Below are 17,953 nucleotides of genomic sequence, written 5' to 3'. Positions count from 1 at the left end.
GACAATTGAAACCTAAATTCCTTCAATAACCATGCTATAATATAGCATTTTCAACCAGTGAATGTGTACAGAGGAAAGTGGTTCACATATTAAAGTCTAAATCCTGATCTCCATCAAATTTGTACAAATCTATTGAAGTCTAAAGGCACCAATGAATATTACAGAATGCTTTATTTGTCCCTAATTTCTTGTCTGATCTCATCTTGTAATACCAGCACAATGTCTTTTAACCTAATCTTGGATTACTGGTTCCCCTGTTCTTAAAATATTCCAGCCAGCTAGCATGTCATCGCCATACTTTGGTTCCAGGGTTCCTGAAACAATATGGCTGAGATTTTCAAAGCTGGATGCTCAGAAGATGGGTGCCCACTTCTAATTTGTTTTAATGGAATTTTGCATCCAAATTTCTTACATGACATTTGAAAAATCTCAGCCTAGATTGCTAGAGCTGGATGGATGGGGTGTTACCTTTGGCACGATTCCTCTCTTTCACGTCTCAGCTGAGGGAATTTCTGGCAGCATCATCTTTTGTTTTTCTGTGGCTTCAGGCTCTACATAGCTCTCTGGCATAACCTCTGTGATTTGGGTCCCTTACCACAGGCTTGTCAAAGCCTCTGGTTGGTTCCTTCACCATGTTCCCAAATCTCTTTTTGTCACCCTACGAAGTGATGTTCCTGAAACTAGTGGTATGAATGTGCCAGACTGAAGATAAACAGGAAGTATTGTTTAGTGGTTAAAATAGAGAATTGGCACATATATCACCTGGATTGTATGCTCAGCTATTCCTGTAGCTAACTTGTGTCCCTAGACATGTCACTTAATTTCTCTGTGGCTTAGTGTACTGATTTGTAACATGCATGCAATAATTAGACACCTAATTATCCTTTAAAAAAAAAAAAGCCTGAAGCCATGTTCTGCTGCACTTTTCCTGAAAGGTCACCTCTATTAAGCAATCAGTTTTTGAGTGGTCATGTAAGATAGCTAATCAATTCTGTGATGGCTATCTAAAGTACATATGAAAAATAACTGCCCTTTCCTGTTAAATTAAGAACAAATTTCCCTACTTTTCACACTTACGGTGTGGCTAAGATTGAAGTTTAGCAAGCACAGAATAAAATCTGTTGCTGTTACATAGTCTTTATTATTGAATCTTTCAGAGTCACTGCATCAGTCAGCTCTCACAGCTGCTCTGACATAGCACATTAAAGAGAGCTATAATGAGAGGCTAGAGTTACTGATGCTGAATTTCACACTCCCTGTGTCTAACAGTATCACGAAGCAGAGAGCTGTCAAATGTAACCAATCAGTCCAGGGTGTAGAAGCAATTGTATTTTATATCATGGCTGCTGACCTTCTTGCACTGCTTGCATTTGACCTTGGGCTTTGGATAGTGCTGCTCATTGTCTTTAAGGTTGTTCTCAGATAGAAAAAATGTACAAGGTCTGAGCCGATCTGGTTCAGAGAGCACCTGGTATGATATTTACCTCTGCCTGAGAGGGGTCATAAATGGAACCATTCATTGTAAACTATGTGAGATAGGGAGAAGGATATAAAGAGGCATAGTATAACTGGTGGTCCACCATTTTTAGATAGGAGATGTAGCATCGACTTGTGAAAAAATCAGAGGGATTTGCTGAACTCGGGAGGTTGGCACTCAATGCCCTTATGAAACCTCTTTTAAAAGTTGATAATTCTACGGAAGAGCTCCACCGTTATCTGAGAGAGCTGTACTCATTCTTTCAGAAAATTTCACTTATAAGAGCCACATCTTACTCCTCTGAGTCATATTTTTAGTAACCATTCATGCTGACTGTCCTAGGAGTCAGGGAAAATACTACACAAACTGTGGATATAGAGTCACGTCTTTAAGCAAACTAAATTCTACCACATTTGTGTTCGCTTTTAACATATGACAGGAATATTTGTGGAAATGGTGAATTTTAAGTGAATGGGGGAGATTGATTATGAAAAGCAAGTTTCATATTTGTAAGCAATAGAATTTACAGCAGAAACCTAATTTGAAAAGCTAATGGGAGCTAATCAAAGTTACCAGGACAACTTGTATTTCAAATTCTCATAACAAATTGTTTGCAAATAATATAGAGACAAAGGGCTGCTTTGTTCTGGAATACATTCTAAATAAGCCCAACTGTTTTATGGACAATTTATAAAAATATAAAGAAGTGAGATTAGTAATTTGGTGGCTACTGACAACTATTGCAATAAGTCCCTCTCTCATGCCCATCTCACCCTAGCAACCCGTCATTCTTCATTCCCAGTTCTGTATTAGTGAGTGGTATACTGCTGTCCCATGCAGGGCCTTTGGCAAGTCCATTTCTGATATTGTCTGTCCCTTACAGGTCCTTGAGCCTGAGAGAATGAGCCAAAATGTCTTCTGTGCCTGCAGTATATTTCACTGGCATAAACTCTTTTCATTAACTACCACTGCAAGTTCAAGAAAGCACTGCAAACTCCAAAAAGGAAAATTATGAGTGCTTTTAATTTCAGCTTGATTATTGTGCATGCTGTATTGCAGAGCAATTCAACTTTGGAAGCTTCAGAGGCCACAATGATACTCCCAACACATGCTGAGGGCCAAAACTTGAGTGTAGTTGCATATACATGCAAATATCCATGCAAATATATGCAAATAGCTTCTTTCACACTAACAGGCATGAATACAAAGATTAAGGCAAGACTACTCAACATGCAGGCCCCATTTAAGTCAATTCTGCTGATATTAATAAAATGCAATATTTTCCCGATTTCCACCCATATGACAGCACTTTTAATGAGCAATGACAGTCCAGGAATTTAACTACTAAAACACATATCAACAGAAGGTCATTATATTGACTCACATTGTGGCGCGTATTCCCAATGGAGGCTATGTTCAGAGGATTCCACCCATGGGCCACGTGTTGAGCCCTGTGTAAACCCAAACTGCACCGCGGACCACAAACAAATGGGCTGTGGACTGCATATTGAGTAGCCCTGCTCCATTGAGTACTGACTCATAAGGAAGAATGCCACCTACTGACTCATGAGATCTTTCTTAGTAGAAAGTAGAAACATTATTAAAAAAAAAAGAATATATTGGTGAAAATACAGCAAAATTCTCAGGAAGATGACAATGCTATCAGCTTGGTTGAGTTTATGTACAAGCAGATTCCTGTTGCAATGTTCACAGCGTCTTAATTTTACTAATATATAGTATATAAAACTCAGAACCCATTTTTCTAGTTTCTAATTCTTTCTTATGGATAAAGCAGAACTGTTTACAGTGCAAGTTTTCTCAAAAGGGAAGTAATTCGATATATAAGGTAAAGGAATGCAATTGTGTTAGCTCTATACAGGTTGTCAGTTACAGGAGTATTCAGAGTACAGGCAGGCCCCGGGTTACGTACAAGATAGGGACTGTAGGTTTGTTCTTAAGTTGAATCTGTATGTAAGTCGGAACTGGCGTCCAGATTCAGCCGCTGCTGAAACTGACCGCCAGTTCTGACTTACATACAGATTCAACTTAAGAACCCCAAGCTTCCCCAAGTCAGCTGCTGCTGAAACTGATGAGCGCTGATTCCAGGAAGCCTGGGGCAGAGCAACTCTGCCTCGAGCTTCCTGTAGTCAGCGCTGGTCAGTTTCAGCAGCGGCTGACTTGGGGACGCCTGGGGCAGAGCAGCTGGGGTACTGCTGGGTTGCTCCAGTAGCACCCCTCGGCGCTACTGGACCAACCCAGCAGCACCCCAGCTGCTCTGCCCCAGGTGTCCTGATTCAGCCACTGCTGAAACTGACCAGCAGCGGCTGAATCAGGACCTGGGGCAGAGCAGCTGGGGTGCTGCCGGGTTGGTCCAGTAGTGCCCAGAGCGGGTGCTGCAGGACCAATCCGCAGCGCCCCAGCTGCTCTGCTCCAGGGTCCAAAACAAAAGCCTGGTCTGCTGGGGGGGGGCACACTATCCGTGCCCCCCCCCCAGCAGACCAGGGACACGGGGAGCAGAGCAGCAGCGGCAGCGGGGTGCCGCGCCTCTGAGGCTTTGCTCTGGCAAAGTCTCAGAGGCGTAGGACTCCCCCCGCCCCCACGGCTGCGGCTTCAGTCCCGGTGCTTGTGGTCTGCTGGGGACCGTCCCCAGCAGACCACAGGCACCGGGTCTCAAGCGGCAGCAGCGGCGGTTCCCGCGCTTCTGAGGCTTTGCTCTGGCAAAGCCTCAGAAGCGCGGGAACCCGCCCGGTGCCCCTGGTCTGCTGGAGACGGTCTCCAGCAGACCAGGGGCACCGGAGCAGCTTACGAACGGGGCTTTCTCGCCCCGGAGCTCGCAGGTAGCAATCCGCTACCTCGACCTCCGGGGCGAGAAAGCCCCGTTCGTAAGTGCGGATCCGACATAAGTCGGATCCGCGTAAGTCGGGGACTGCCTGTACTATTAAAGTTAAGTCAAAGATTTGTTAATCAGTTTTTTCTATTTGGTTCCTCCTTCGTTAAATAATTCACTTGTTAACTTAATTGAGGTGCAATAGGATTAACAAATGTTGCCCATTTTTTTAAAAAAAGTTGATGTTTGTTTCTTACCATTTGACCTTATATTTTTGAGTATTTACTGAGCAATGTAGCCTACTAATCTTGGGTAGTTTTTACAAAAGGAAATAGGTAAACCATTGCCTTCATAAACAAATCTATTTATCATGATATTTGAGTACTCCCTGTATGTCATATAGGCAAATGCTTTAGTTTTAATTGCAACCATTGGTACACTGCATTGACTGGTTTAGTTTTTCCATAATGGGTTTTTAGGGCCTGATCCAAAATCTGTTGAACTTACTGAAAAGACTCCCATTGACTTCAATAGGCTTTAAGGCAGGTCTTTATTGAATTAGGTACCTTAGTAAATCAATGTTGAAAATAAAAGCAATACCCGAATGACTTATGACAAGCGTCTACTGCTGTACATCTGGTGAGGAAAGAGTTTAGCTTCTTGATAGCACTTGAAATGTAGTATAACTCTGGCCTTTTAAAAGACGAAAAATGGAATGCTACAACAAAGAAGAGAATAGGAAGCTTAAATTGGCAAGCTTAATTTCCTGAAGACGTATAAATATGCAGCATTTTCTATTATACTTTTGAGCAACCAATTATGATTATAGACAGTGGATTTGCACAGAAGGAAGCTAAATTTAGTCCTAATTGAATGATATGCTTACTAGATGAGAACATATATAGATGTATCTGTTATTGAGCCCACTGTATAGGCATGGACATACACAGATACAAGTGTCCTTTTTATTCATTATTGTGAAATGTCAGTTCCCCAAATGCATGGTGTCAGTCCGATATTACTGGTCTACAAAGAGCTGCCTCATTGCATTTTAGAGGAAGAACTCTTTTAAAATTATGTTGGAATTAGCTCCATACAGAAAATGACAAATGAGACCTTGTATCTCCTGTTAAGCATCTTGCAAGATCCGTGTGCTTGATGTAGTGCAGCAGAGGAATGCTCTTTGCGGATAGCTAAGGAACACAATCTGCAGTATCCATGGTCTCAGAGAAGTGGGTGGAGTTTGCTCAGGAGCTCTTTGCTTTTTCTCATGGAGTAGTTCCAAAATAGCCAATTGGCTTCCTGAAGCCTACTGAGCAGAGCAGCTTTTGAATTAACATTTCTGAACAAATTTCTTAATTAAGAGATTAAAGTTGTCCGCATTGTCCTAATGACCAGCAGTCTCTTTCATTTTAAATTACATTTGCAGGCAAGGCAATTAGCCTTTTTCTCCTCTTCCCTGATATTCTTACCTACAAATACATAAAACAAAGGGATTTTTTCAGGGTATGTTTCTTGTTGCTGAGGAATCCTAGATATTTCCTTTCCCTAAGAGAACATATGTCGGTGCATTTTATAAAAATATTCTTTCCCTTTTCCCTAGGTCCTTATGTGGCCCACATCACTTTACCATCTGAGCCATCATAAAAACAAATGCACTTATCCACTTACCCTTAGGTCTGAGCTGAATTTGATCTCAGACACCTCAGTATATCTTCCCCAGTTTATGCTATTTGTTCTGCATATTCACAGGCTGCAGGGGGTGAAAATAGAAATGACTATTCTTCTTGTTCAAATCCTTGTGTGAGTTTGAAACTCTTTAACGTTTGGCCAATACTCCATCTTCTGTTCATCTATTGCCAGTTCCGTCCCTCATAATTTGAATCTATCCTATGAAAATTTACAAATCATGTCATGCACTTTATACATATAAACTAACCACATGTCTGGGATGCAGTAAACACGATTTTAAACATACTGTATGTCTTAAGGATCACTTTGTTACTTATCATCTATTGCTAGCACCTATGTGCTGGGATCACTATTCAGTTAGAATTTGTTTTAAACTTGCTAATGCAGGTACGTAGTGGTAAGTGTGGACGCACTAATGTGATTTGGAAAAAGGTTTTGCTAACACAGTTTAGAATAGCCAGTGCTACCAACCAAAAATATTAGAAGATAGATCTTAAATAGCATTTAAAACCAGATTTGGAGCTGAACCAAAAAAGAGGTGGGTAAACTAAACTCCACAGTTCCCAAATGGGAAGCAGATAAACACTGTTTATTTGTGTTTCCTTTCAACTATACTACTGGGATTTTGGATTTTTCTAAATCAAAATTCAATTGAGTAAACCAATATGGTAGTATTGAAAGAAAATTCTTGCATGTAGCCAGGTGGTGCTAAGCTTTCTTTTCAGAGCCCTCTAGTTGAAATGAGAAAATCTAATTACACTATTTGTGTTTATTGGGGCAAGTGACTTTAATCTCACTGTGCCTCAGTTTGTCTCTTTGAAATGTGAACAATATCTACCTATCTTACTAATATGTTAATTAATGCTGATAACTTAATTCATACAAGCAGTAAAGCACTCTGAGGGAAGGTCACTGTAAAGATGGAAAATACTATATTTAAAAATTTGAGATATACATCAACAAACTCCATATTGCCTTGTTTCAGAGACAGGTTGAGTTGATGTGTGAAAATGTGTAAGGCAAGTTTTCTTCAGCGAAGTTAAAGGTAGCCCTGTGCAGTTCAAAGATTCCAGTTAGAATTTTAAACTCAGAATAAATTCAGAGCCAAACATTTCAAAAGCAGCACAGGTACATTAAATTACAAAACTAAAAATGTTACATTTTGGGATCATATTCTAAACTGGTGGAAGGTTCAACAAATACATAATGGAAGGGTAGTGTCAGCAACAATTGTAAATATTTTAAAGATGGACCTGTAAGGCACCTTTATCCATAAACATTTTAAAAGAAAACAACAACCCAAAAGTGCCTTGTTTTACACAACCAGGAAAAGGAAAATACTTTGTCCAAATAAGTGGTATTTTTTATTGCTAAGTGAAAACAATGATACAAGAGGAAAAACTGAAAAATTCAGGCTCAATACTGTAAACGTTGACACATATGAGGCTGTGTCTAGACTACATGGATCCATCAACGGAGCCATGTAGATTAGGGTTGTAGGCAAAGGGAAATGAAGAGGCGATTTAAATAATCGCCACTTCATTTAAATTTACATGACGGCCGCGCTGAGCCGACAAACAGCTGATCAGCTGTTTGTCGGCTCAGCACGCTAGTCTGGACGCTCCCCTGCCGACATCAAAGCCCTTTGTCAGCAGCCCCGTTATTCCTCGTGGGATGAGGTTTACCGGGGCTGCCGACAAAGGGCTTTGATGTTGGCAGGGGGAGCGTCCAGACTAGCGTGCTAAGCTGACAAACAGCTGATCGGCTGTTTGTTGGCTCAGCGCGGCAGCCATGTAAATTTAAATGAAGCGGCGATTATTTAAATCGCCGCTTCATTTCCCTGTGCCCAATAAACAAATCTACATGGCTCCGTCGACGGAACCATGTAGTGTAGACGTATCCTGAGTGTCAAAAGCTGGCCCAAACCTCTGTCGGAACAGACACCCAACAGTTGTGAGAGGGCCCAACCTCTGGATGCCATGTGCTCCTTAGCCAAATGGGGCAGACAAAACCACATTGTCCTAGCCCTAGCTCTAAGGCGTATTCCCAGCCCCCTGTTTCTGTACTCCATCTTTGAGACATGGGGCTTCTCAGCCAAACTACCTTAAAGCTCCTAATCAGCGCCTCAATTCTCCCAAGTCCTCCTGTTGCTTATATGTGTTCTTTCAGAATTCCACCTCACTGAGTGGGTGCTCTGAACTCAGTTAACCTTCTGAAGAACAACATAGCAGGCAGGCAAGAAACAAAGGAATTTATCAAAGGAATTTTTTAAATAGTCACTTTTACAGTTAAGAAAGTAGTAGAGAGTTGCAATTGTTCACAAAACAACTACTGTTCTGAGATGTACCCTTCCTGGTTATATCTATACTACAAGGTTTTGGCGCAAAAACTGGAAGAGTGTCCATACCTCATGAGCGTTTTTGCGCAAAAAAAAAAAAATACTGTAAATCGACAGAACAGAGGGCTTTTGCCACGAGGAATAACTCCTTTTTGCACTACAGTTCTTGTGCAAAAATGCAGGTGTGGATGCTCCACAGAGGTTTCTTGCTCAAAAAGAGGCTATCAGAAAAAGCACAGGTTCTCTGATGGCCATTCTTGCACAAGAACATCCATGCAGTGTGGATGCTCTCTTGCTCAAAAGTACAGATCGCTTTTGCGATGCGCTTTTGAGGTCTGGGCACGCTTTTGCGCAAGAAGTTTTTGCGGAAGATTTCTTCTGCAAAAAACTTCTTGCACAAAAACCCTGCAGTGTAGACAAAGTCCCTATGATTGATCTTATGCTTCTTGTGAGTCAGAGACTAGTCAGCAGTTTATATGAGGCACTATCCCTCCTATCCTCTCTCACAGACTCTCCAGCCTGGTTTTCTGTCTCGTGATTGTGGCTATCTCCCTTATTCTGAAAGAAGCCCACTCCTAATATCTAGTCTCTGATTCTGTTTCACCTTTTGACTGAATTGGGAAATGCAAATCCAAAGTCATGGAAATCCCCATGAAGAAGAGCACTGTCCCCTGTGTTGGGCCACTCAGTGTGAGTCAGTCGAAGTTGACGGCTCTTGAAGGCTTTTCCACTGATAGTCTTCTCTGAGGGGTGCCACACCCCAAGCTGTTGGGGTAGCGTCTGGGCTGGCTTAATCAGGGTTAGACTGGCTTTTCAACACTGAACACAGAATTGCAGTTGGCTCATAAAGTGGAACACAGGGTACAAAAAATGGAAGTCACAAAACAAAATTGAGGTCACAGTTTGACACCTGCATATATCACATGAATAGATTTATTAAATCAATGAGACTACTCAGATGAGTAAAGCTACTTATGCCACAGTAATGCTTAAAGAATTTGGCCTTTTGACACTGATGGCTCAATTGTGTGCTCATGGATGCACCTCTACAAGACAGTAAATGAAAGACGAGGAGCTTTGCATGAACAATCTGTGTTGCATGCTACCAGATAGAGAAGACTGGACTGTCAAGTTCCACAATCCAGTCTGGAGAGTTTTCTGTTGACTTAAAAAGATTTGGATCAGATCCTAACAGAATGTGTGATTTGTCACCAACTAAACTCATTTATGAAGCTTTGTAAGCAGGGCCTAATTTGATGATACCTATCACGTACAATTTTTTATCTTTATATCTCAAAATGCCTTGTAAAAGAGGTCAGTATCATTATCCCCATTTTATAGATGGAGAAAGTGAAGTACAGGAAGTGAAGTGACTTGTTGATGTCACCAGTAGGCTGGTGGCAGAGGCAGGAATCTTTCCAGACTACATCTTCTGACTTCCAGTCTAGTGATCTGTGTGCTAGGCTGTACGCTGAGGGGAAAGTTCTCGTCAGGATAGTTGAAATTAATATGAGATGTTTAACAATACACACGGTGAAATATGAATGCTTATTTTTTGAGTTGTACTTTGATGCAAGATCAGGAAAGCCTTTGTAACAAGTGTAATTTATATTTTTACAGCACAAAAATAATGAGTCCAAACATGCTCTGAACAACAAAAAAGCTTCTGGGGAATGATAAAAACCCAGAAAATAAATTTTACAAAAAGTTGCTTTTCATAAATCAATTGCAAACAGGTGGCTACAGGAGCAAGAACAAGCAAGCAGCAGATGGGCAGGCCAGGAGGGCATACAACTTGCTGCATCACTTGACATGAATTACACTCAATTCTTTTAAAAGAGTCTGGAAGGATAACGATGAAATCTTTCCTGATGTTTAAATTTCTGTGCAAAATTCCATGATCCATTTATAAATAATAAAAGACCTAAAATCTTATAAAATTAGCATCTTTTTTGTGTTGACTTTAATGTTCAGGAGACTTCTATGTTTTGAAATGCAGATTTAACATCTCTAGTCTGGCACTCTCAGGACCTGACCAGTGCCAAACCAGAGAATTTGCCAAACCAGAGGAGGTCAATATTGTCTAACAGGATTGCCAACACTTCTGCTGCTTACTGGGCTCTTCAGAATACATTTAAGGGCAAATTAGAGCTAAATAACAGAACAAAACAATAAGAGCCAGAAGTGGTTGCTGTACACAAACTTTAAGGGAATGTGAGAAACTTAAAATCATGCCAGACAACAGATGTTGCCGGACCAGAGTGCTGGACTAGAGAGAGTCAACCTGTAGTGACATTCTTTGGAAATCAGTATATGGTGGAAAAGTTGGAAATTGCAAGAAACCAGTGTGAGAAACAACACTGTTTCAGCCACATTGTGTGCTTAAGGGTCTCTAAAAAGAGAAATGAAGGTATAGGTCGAGTCATTTCAAAAGGGAGCTCCACACATAACTCTATAAGCACATAAGCAGCTTGATTTTCATCCCATTTTGAAATATTTGGGCACAGCATCACATTCTTGTTTAGTGGTGCAGTGGCTGTTAACCCTTTGCTTTATTTAACTCCAGCTAAGACTGAACTTCAGCAGTAGGAATTGACTTATGTACGTGTAATGAAATGTAGCTTAGAGGTTAGAAATGGGCCAGGGATTCATGAGTTCTAGGTACTCTTCCTGTCACTGTCTGTGATCTTGGGTAAATCACTCACTGGAAAAAAACAGCAAGCAAATGGTCTGGTAGCACTTTATAGACTAACAAAACATATAGATGGTGTCATGAGCTTTCGTGGGCACAGCTCATGGTACCATCTACATGTTTTGTTAGTCTATAAAGTGCTACCAGACCATTTGCTTGCTGTTTTTTTCTGGAACAGATTAACTCAGCTACCCCCTGAAGCTCACTCACTGGAGTGTATGCACTGATGATCTTTCAACTACAGGTTATTTTACCAATAACTTCCAATTGATGTACTTACTGAGTATGGCAGGATATTCCTATGCTAGTCTGTTCATACCACAGATCCTGCTTCAGCAAGTGGCTTAAACATATCCTTATTTTAAACAACTCACTGATTTTAATCAGTCTCTTTGCATGGTTTAAAATAGGAATGTGCTGAAGTACCTTAAAGAACTGGAGCCCCAGGGAGCATATTCAGAATTATTTTTTATGGCATTTTCTCAGTTTCTCTTTCATTGTGAACTGTCATCAGCTCTGAGGTCTGAACTAAGGTTCCTTCTAATCTGTGCAGCAGCACAACCCCACAGCTGTTTAACCAACCCTGCCCAGTCAGGTGCTCAGGGCGCCACACAGCGAGCTGCCTGATTGGCTGGGGTGTTTAAGCAGCTGCAGGACTGTGCTGCCCTGCAGCTTAGAGGAAACCTTGGTCCGAACAGCGTCTCCATCCCTGTGCACTGGAAGAGCTGTGCAGCCACCAAATCTATGTAACCCCCAACCCAGAGAGAAAGCTCGAGGAAAGTTCTGCTTGTCTAGAAGGCTAACATACAACAACCCAAGTCCAGGCCATAGTGCAGCATTCTGTTGCCACTGCACTGTGAACATGGAGGCATTATGGTCTGTCTGGAAGATTCTCAGGCTAATTTTCACCATGCTGTTTAGAAGTTGTGCAAGAGAAGAACTGTCCTGCAGAACCCTCATAGAAACCCACCCATGGTTTCATCATTCACCTTGATTATATTTGCTTCTAACATTTGTATTTTGACTATTACAGGATTCCCAGCAGGAGAACTCCAAAAGCCTTTCTTTTGGGGGACAGAATATCCTAGGTGAGTAAGAAAAGAAAACTATAGTAAGTAGGCACTGAAGAGTAATAAGAGTTGCAAATGTAAGTTCTTGTGTGAAATGAAAGGGAGCATGAAGTGAAAAAGAGTATTGATACAGCAGCCCAAAAACAATGTTATACAGTAGAAATATATAATCATGGCATAAAGAAACTGGCAACAGGAGAGTCTTTGGGGTAAAAGGACTTTTGTTGCATGCTGCTTTTTCTGTTGGGGGAAAAAAAAGGTTGATCTGAAAAACTGCTGCCTTGTGTGATAGCTCTTTTAATTTTGGGGAAGTGGGTGTGTCTGTGTTGTTTTAAACTGAGGACATATTGCTTTGAGGAATTTGTAAATAATGTCTGTGCAGGGTGTTTAGATCTTATAGTGAGCAGAAGAACACAATGTATTCATGAAGTCTATTAAAAGAGAACTGTAAATAATAATAATAATAAAAAAGTTCTTATCTACACTGAATGTTGTCCTGCCCTGGCTGAGAGGGGCATTTAATGCATTTTTACTTTAAAATTTCATTATTTTCTTACCAAATTTTTACACCAATATTGGACCAGCTCCAAAGCTTGCTGAATAGTAGCATGTCCATTGACTGTAGTGGGTTTTGAATTGGGTCCTAAACACCTGGATCCACAAAAGGAATGTATGGGTTATGAGGCTCAGTATTGTAATGCCTAACTTTTAGGTGCCTAGAAAACCACAGGAACAGGCTGTACTTCAGAGCCAGAGTTAGGCCTCTATGTTCCCTAAGCAACTAATGGGGAGAGATAGGTGCCTAAAAATGGGATCCACAAAAGTCAGGATGTTAGGTGGGCTAGAGTTAGGTGGGAAGCTCCCTAAACTAGCCAATGAGAAATACTGGTGAGAAGGGAGTTAAGAGTCACAGAGTTAGGTGCCTAGCTCTGGACGCTAGGATCAGCTCCTCTTCTGACATACAGCTGGGAACTCCTCTCCTGGAATCAGACATTTAGGCACCTAAGTAGTTTTGTGGATTTGGGCCAAAGTACTTGCTGTTCCTCTAAGGGCCTCATCAACAAAATAAATATCTCTGAGGATCATGAGCTTTAATCCAGCAAATCACTTTAGCACGTGCTTGACTTTAAGCACATGAACAATTCTACTGGGGCTTTGGTTACTATGTGTTGCTCTAGAGAGAAATGATTGTAGGTCACCTTTAATCATGCTCAGTGAAAAGTCCCTACTTTCATGCAATTCAATATTTTCATACTTGGGGAGGGACAAAAGAATAAAAAGACCCTGATTGCACTGTCAGTTAGCTCTCTTGCTATCAAATAAGTCCAATTACTACTGATAGGTGTATTTAATAAATTGCTATTGTTAGATTTAAAAATGGCATATCCCTCTAAATAGGAAATTTGGCAGTAAATATAAAGGTATGCATCAAACGCAGGAACAAATAAATTTGTGTTCAAGATTAATTCTTATTAGCCAAGTAATTTTCTTCTGTTGCAGTAATTAGGAATAAAGGGAGGGCTTATTTAATTAACTTCTTTTCTACTATGCTCATCTCAGAGTGGTCAATTCCAGCTTTGCTCCCTGAGCAGATTTCCTGGTACCCAGATCTCCTGTCAAAGTGCTGAAATTGTAGCTTTTTCCAACAATTGTTTCATATATTTCTCTTCTTTAAATGTTACTCTTAACATATAAAAGTAATTTTCACTTGCATACTCCTCAGAGTGACATTTAGTAAACAAATTAATCTATTCTACATCAAATGGATTGGCACTGTCCTGGAAATATTTGGGATCTCTTGTCGTCCCATACAATAGACATACAAGCTATTGCTGGATTCAGGAAAATAATTAAGTACAGATTGGACCTCACTCATTGGGCACCCTCAGAACCTGAGAGGTTCTGGTTGAGGGAATTTGTGGGACAAACGAAGGCCCTTTGCCTCCTGCCCCTCAGCCTGCTGCCCCTCGCCACCGTTAGCTCCTTCAGCCCCGGCCCTACTGCCCTAACTGCTACTCCAGCCCCACTTTCAGCTCTGACCCTGCTGCCGGCTGGCACGCATCCCTAATCAGCCTGGCCACCTGCCCGGCTTCCCTTGCTGGGCTGCTGTGGCCCAGCCTTATTGCCAGCCCGGCTGCTCTGGCTCAGTCCCTACTGCTAGGCCGGTATGCAGCCCTGCTTGGGCTGACGCGGCACAACCCTGCTGCTGGGCAGGCATGCACAGGCTGCCCCTGCCTTGCTATCCTGGCCTCTCTACTGCCACCTATCTGCTGAGGCCCTGGCCCTGCTACCTCCAGCTTCATTTTTTGCATGGCTCTCAGCTGCTGGCCCTCCTGCCCCAGGGCTCTCCTGCCCGACCACGGATGTGGCCGGACAAGAGAGTCCCAGTTTAGGGAGGTGCAACCTGTAATACATTTTCCTGCAAGTGCTGGTATATATCTTGCAAATATTTATTCACTGTACACTATTAGGGGCCAGCTCCAATACTACCTCAATTAAAATCAACTCTATCCTATATGCATAATTGGAAGCTAAATTATTAGGCTACATATATGTATATCAAGCAACATTATGAAACTCCATCATTTCTAGTTTGAAGTTTGTAAAGTCAGTGGCATTGCGAACAGAAAACTTCTTGAATTAGGTTTTGTAATTACAGACATTTTTCTGGGAGTTGCATTTTCACGAATAAATGTTGCTGGTAATTTTAAAGGGCAATAATCATATTAGAAAATCATTGGGTTGATTGCAATGATTTGTGGATAACAGTATTCCTAATGTTATCCAGCAAAATTAGATGGAAAACATTTTTTTGTGAGTGACATGGCTAGTTATTTACCTACCTTGTATTGTGTTGAGTTTGATTTACATTTGAATTCAACACCTTAAGAGCTCCCATGCTAGGTAAAGAGAAGGTTCCCAATGTAAGAACATAAAAATGGCCATATTGGGTCAGACCAAAGGTCCATCCAGCCCAGTATCCTGTCTGCCAACAGTGGTCAATACCAGATGCTCCAAATGATGTGGACAGAACAGGTAATCATCATGTGATCCCTCTCCTGTCATCCATTTGCAGAGAAACAGAGGCTAGGGACACCATTCCTACCTATCCTGGCTAATAGCCATTTATGGAACTAACTTCCATGAATTTATCTAGCAATTTTGAACCCTGTTAAAGTTCTAGTCTTCACAAAATCTTCTGGTAATCTAGAAAAAATATCTTGATCCTTCACTTATAAACCATGTTCTCACTAATTTTTTCCATCTATGTGCAGAAACATTTTTGTTATGTGCATCAAGGCATGGACAGATGTGTACTGCAATTAGAAACACATTCTGTGGGTGCTCTGCTAGTCAGCTAGGCTGCATTTAGGGCTGCCAGATGTCTGGTTTTCGCCTGGACAGTCCGGTAAATGTGTCTTCTGTTTTTCTCGGAAAGCCAGCGGGGACGGGGGGAAGCATGTGAATCAACTTTTTTTTTTTTTTTGACTCAACAAGTTTGGTCCCCTCCCCCTCCCCCCCCTTTTTTTTTGCACAACCAGTTTTTTCCCCTGCCATGTTCAAGATTTTTTGTGAAAGTATCTGGCAACCCTAGCTGCATTTGAATCTCTCCTGCGTGGCCACCCAAGTGCTCATCTTACAAGAAACACAGCTTATAAGTATAGGTTGAACCTCTGTAGTCCAGAACCCTCAGGATCTGAACAGTTCTGAACCAGAGAATTTTCTGGATTATTGTCTAGCAGCTTTACCAACACTTCCACTGCTTACTGGGCTCTTAGAAGTCATTTAGAATTAAATTAAAGCTAAATAACAGCACAGAACACTGAGATCCAGGACTGGTGGCTGCAAACAAACTTTACAGCACTGCAGGAAACTTGGCCGCGCCCATGTAGAGTGGACATCTGGCTAACTAAAACCATTTTGGAGGACAGATGTGTCTGGACCAGAGAGTTGTGGACTAGAATGGTTCAACCTGTATTAGTAAAAACTGGAAACTTTTCTGTGGAAGAGTTCCCTGTGCTGCTAATAACATTGCAACTGAATTTATTTTACTGTTTGTTTTGTTTACACTTCTCTGGCTGCAGAAGGACTTATGATTTTAGATATGGAAAACAAGCCTCATATTGCACATTCAGTACAAAGAATTGTCATTTTACAAAATTACAAATTTGTCATGCAATGGGTTGCGATTTCTATCGTTGAAATGTATAATTTTAGTCAAAGCTCTTTAATGAAGGCTTGCAATGATAGAAAACACGGTAGGAAATATTTTATTATATGCAAATTATCTTTTGTGGAAAAACAGCAAAGGCAAGAATTGTCCTTGGGGGGTGAGGATTTGAATCATGAGCATGTTCTTAGCAATGACTGAAGTGAGCAATTAGTATGTGATGGATCATTATGTCCAGTAATACAATATTACTTCAAACCCTTTGCCTTTTTCTGTTACTGTGCAATGTGCTATTATTACACTAAAATACACTACTCTGATGTATGGCATTTCTGAACATGTGATATATTTAATGTTCCATTTGAATAACTTAACAAATACAGTATGTGTTTCATTAATACCTCTTTTCAATGAAAATTTTATGCATGTCTTCCCCCCGTAGAAGAGCATCAGAAAAATGAAAATAAAATATATATACAGGACAAACAAGAAAGATGTCAATTGTTGTTTGCCAGGAAAATGAAATGATTGTCTCCTTTCTGGCTCTTTAGTGAAGTAGATCTGATTGTAGATAATCTCTTCTATCTGCACAGGTGAAGGGAAAGAGGATAACACCTCTTTTGAAAACAATGGAAATCTATTTAATGCATCACACATTAAGTGCCATGTAGTCGCAAACTTGCCTGTCCCATACTTATAGAAGAGTGATTAGAATGGAATCTTAGAAATCACTTTTAATCTTCAATTTGTGCTTTTCTTGAACCACATTAACAGAATATTTTCACTCTAAATGCTCTCCAGCTCCCAGTTAGAAAATAACTTTTTTTGAGTCCTGATGATGAAATTAGATTGTATTGAAAGTCTAGCCATCTCAGAAGTGCATTTAAGTTTTTATTTTTATCCTTCTTTAATAAGCAAGGTATTTTGTGTTCAGCCTTTCATAATCAGAAGCCTTGAGAGGAACTTTGAGGATGTAGCATTTAGATAATTTTTTTGCTGAAATGAAAACATGTTCTTTCTCATCTGCTTTGAGGTTAGTACGCATTCATATTACTGTGAGGGGAAACTGCTCTTTTGTGTTTATAGGTCTTTAAGTTATGGTGCCATTGGAGTAATTGTTGGGCATGAGTTTACCCATGGTTTTGATAATAATGGTGAGTAATTGTCCACATTTATATCATTCTTCTATTTGGGATTGTTGAAAAAAATGTGTTAATGTTGCTTTATACATACATTTTTGCAACAATGATAATATATGTGAAGAGGACCATAAGACTGTAAAAAAGAATGCTTTAGTTTTGCATGGATTTGTTCTAAAATAGGAGCAAGAGGGATTTTTTTTATTTCTCCACCCTGATCTGAAACAGAACAAAAGTAAAAGTAATCGAAACTGCCATAAAATGAAATTCTGAGAAAAAGATGTTTTGGGCCAATGGAAAAAAAATATTTTGGTAGTATCAGAATCTCTTCTAATTTTTGCTTTTAAAATGTATATTGATGTAATATAAAATTGAAAAAGCAAAATAAGGGATCTTTTGGAAAAGGCTTTATTTTCCGAAAGATCTGCATCTAGATTGGCGCTTTTTTCCGGCAAAGCTCCGAGCCGGAAAAAAGTGGCAGCATGTTTATGCAAATGAAGCGGGGGGGGGGGATTTAAATCCCCGCTTCATTTGCAATTGCGATGTG

The 17,953-nt window shown here is 40.6% G+C and overlaps 1 protein-coding gene across 2 annotated transcripts in view; it reads left to right on the top strand.

Moving 5' to 3' along the window:
• Window positions 1-17,953, top strand: part of PHEX (phosphate regulating endopeptidase X-linked) — a 217,992-nt gene that overhangs the window by 114,533 nt on the left and 85,506 nt on the right. For both annotated transcript variants that reach the window (XM_075913320.2, XM_006128759.5), the window contains exons 16-17: window positions 12,060-12,114; window positions 17,354-17,421. In XM_075913320.2, the coding sequence (XP_075769435.2) occupies window positions 12,060-12,114; window positions 17,354-17,421 (123 nt within the window). The remainder of the gene's footprint in view (window positions 1-12,059; window positions 12,115-17,353; window positions 17,422-17,953) is intronic.

Source organism: Pelodiscus sinensis, chromosome 1 (genome assembly GCF_052426305.1).
Source record: "Pelodiscus sinensis isolate ZL-2025 chromosome 1, ASM5242630v1, whole genome shotgun sequence".
Classification (NCBI taxonomy): domain Eukaryota; kingdom Metazoa; phylum Chordata; order Testudines; family Trionychidae; genus Pelodiscus; species Pelodiscus sinensis.
The sequence above is the reverse complement of the archived record's forward strand: the minus strand, read 5'-3'. Positions and strand labels throughout refer to the sequence as shown.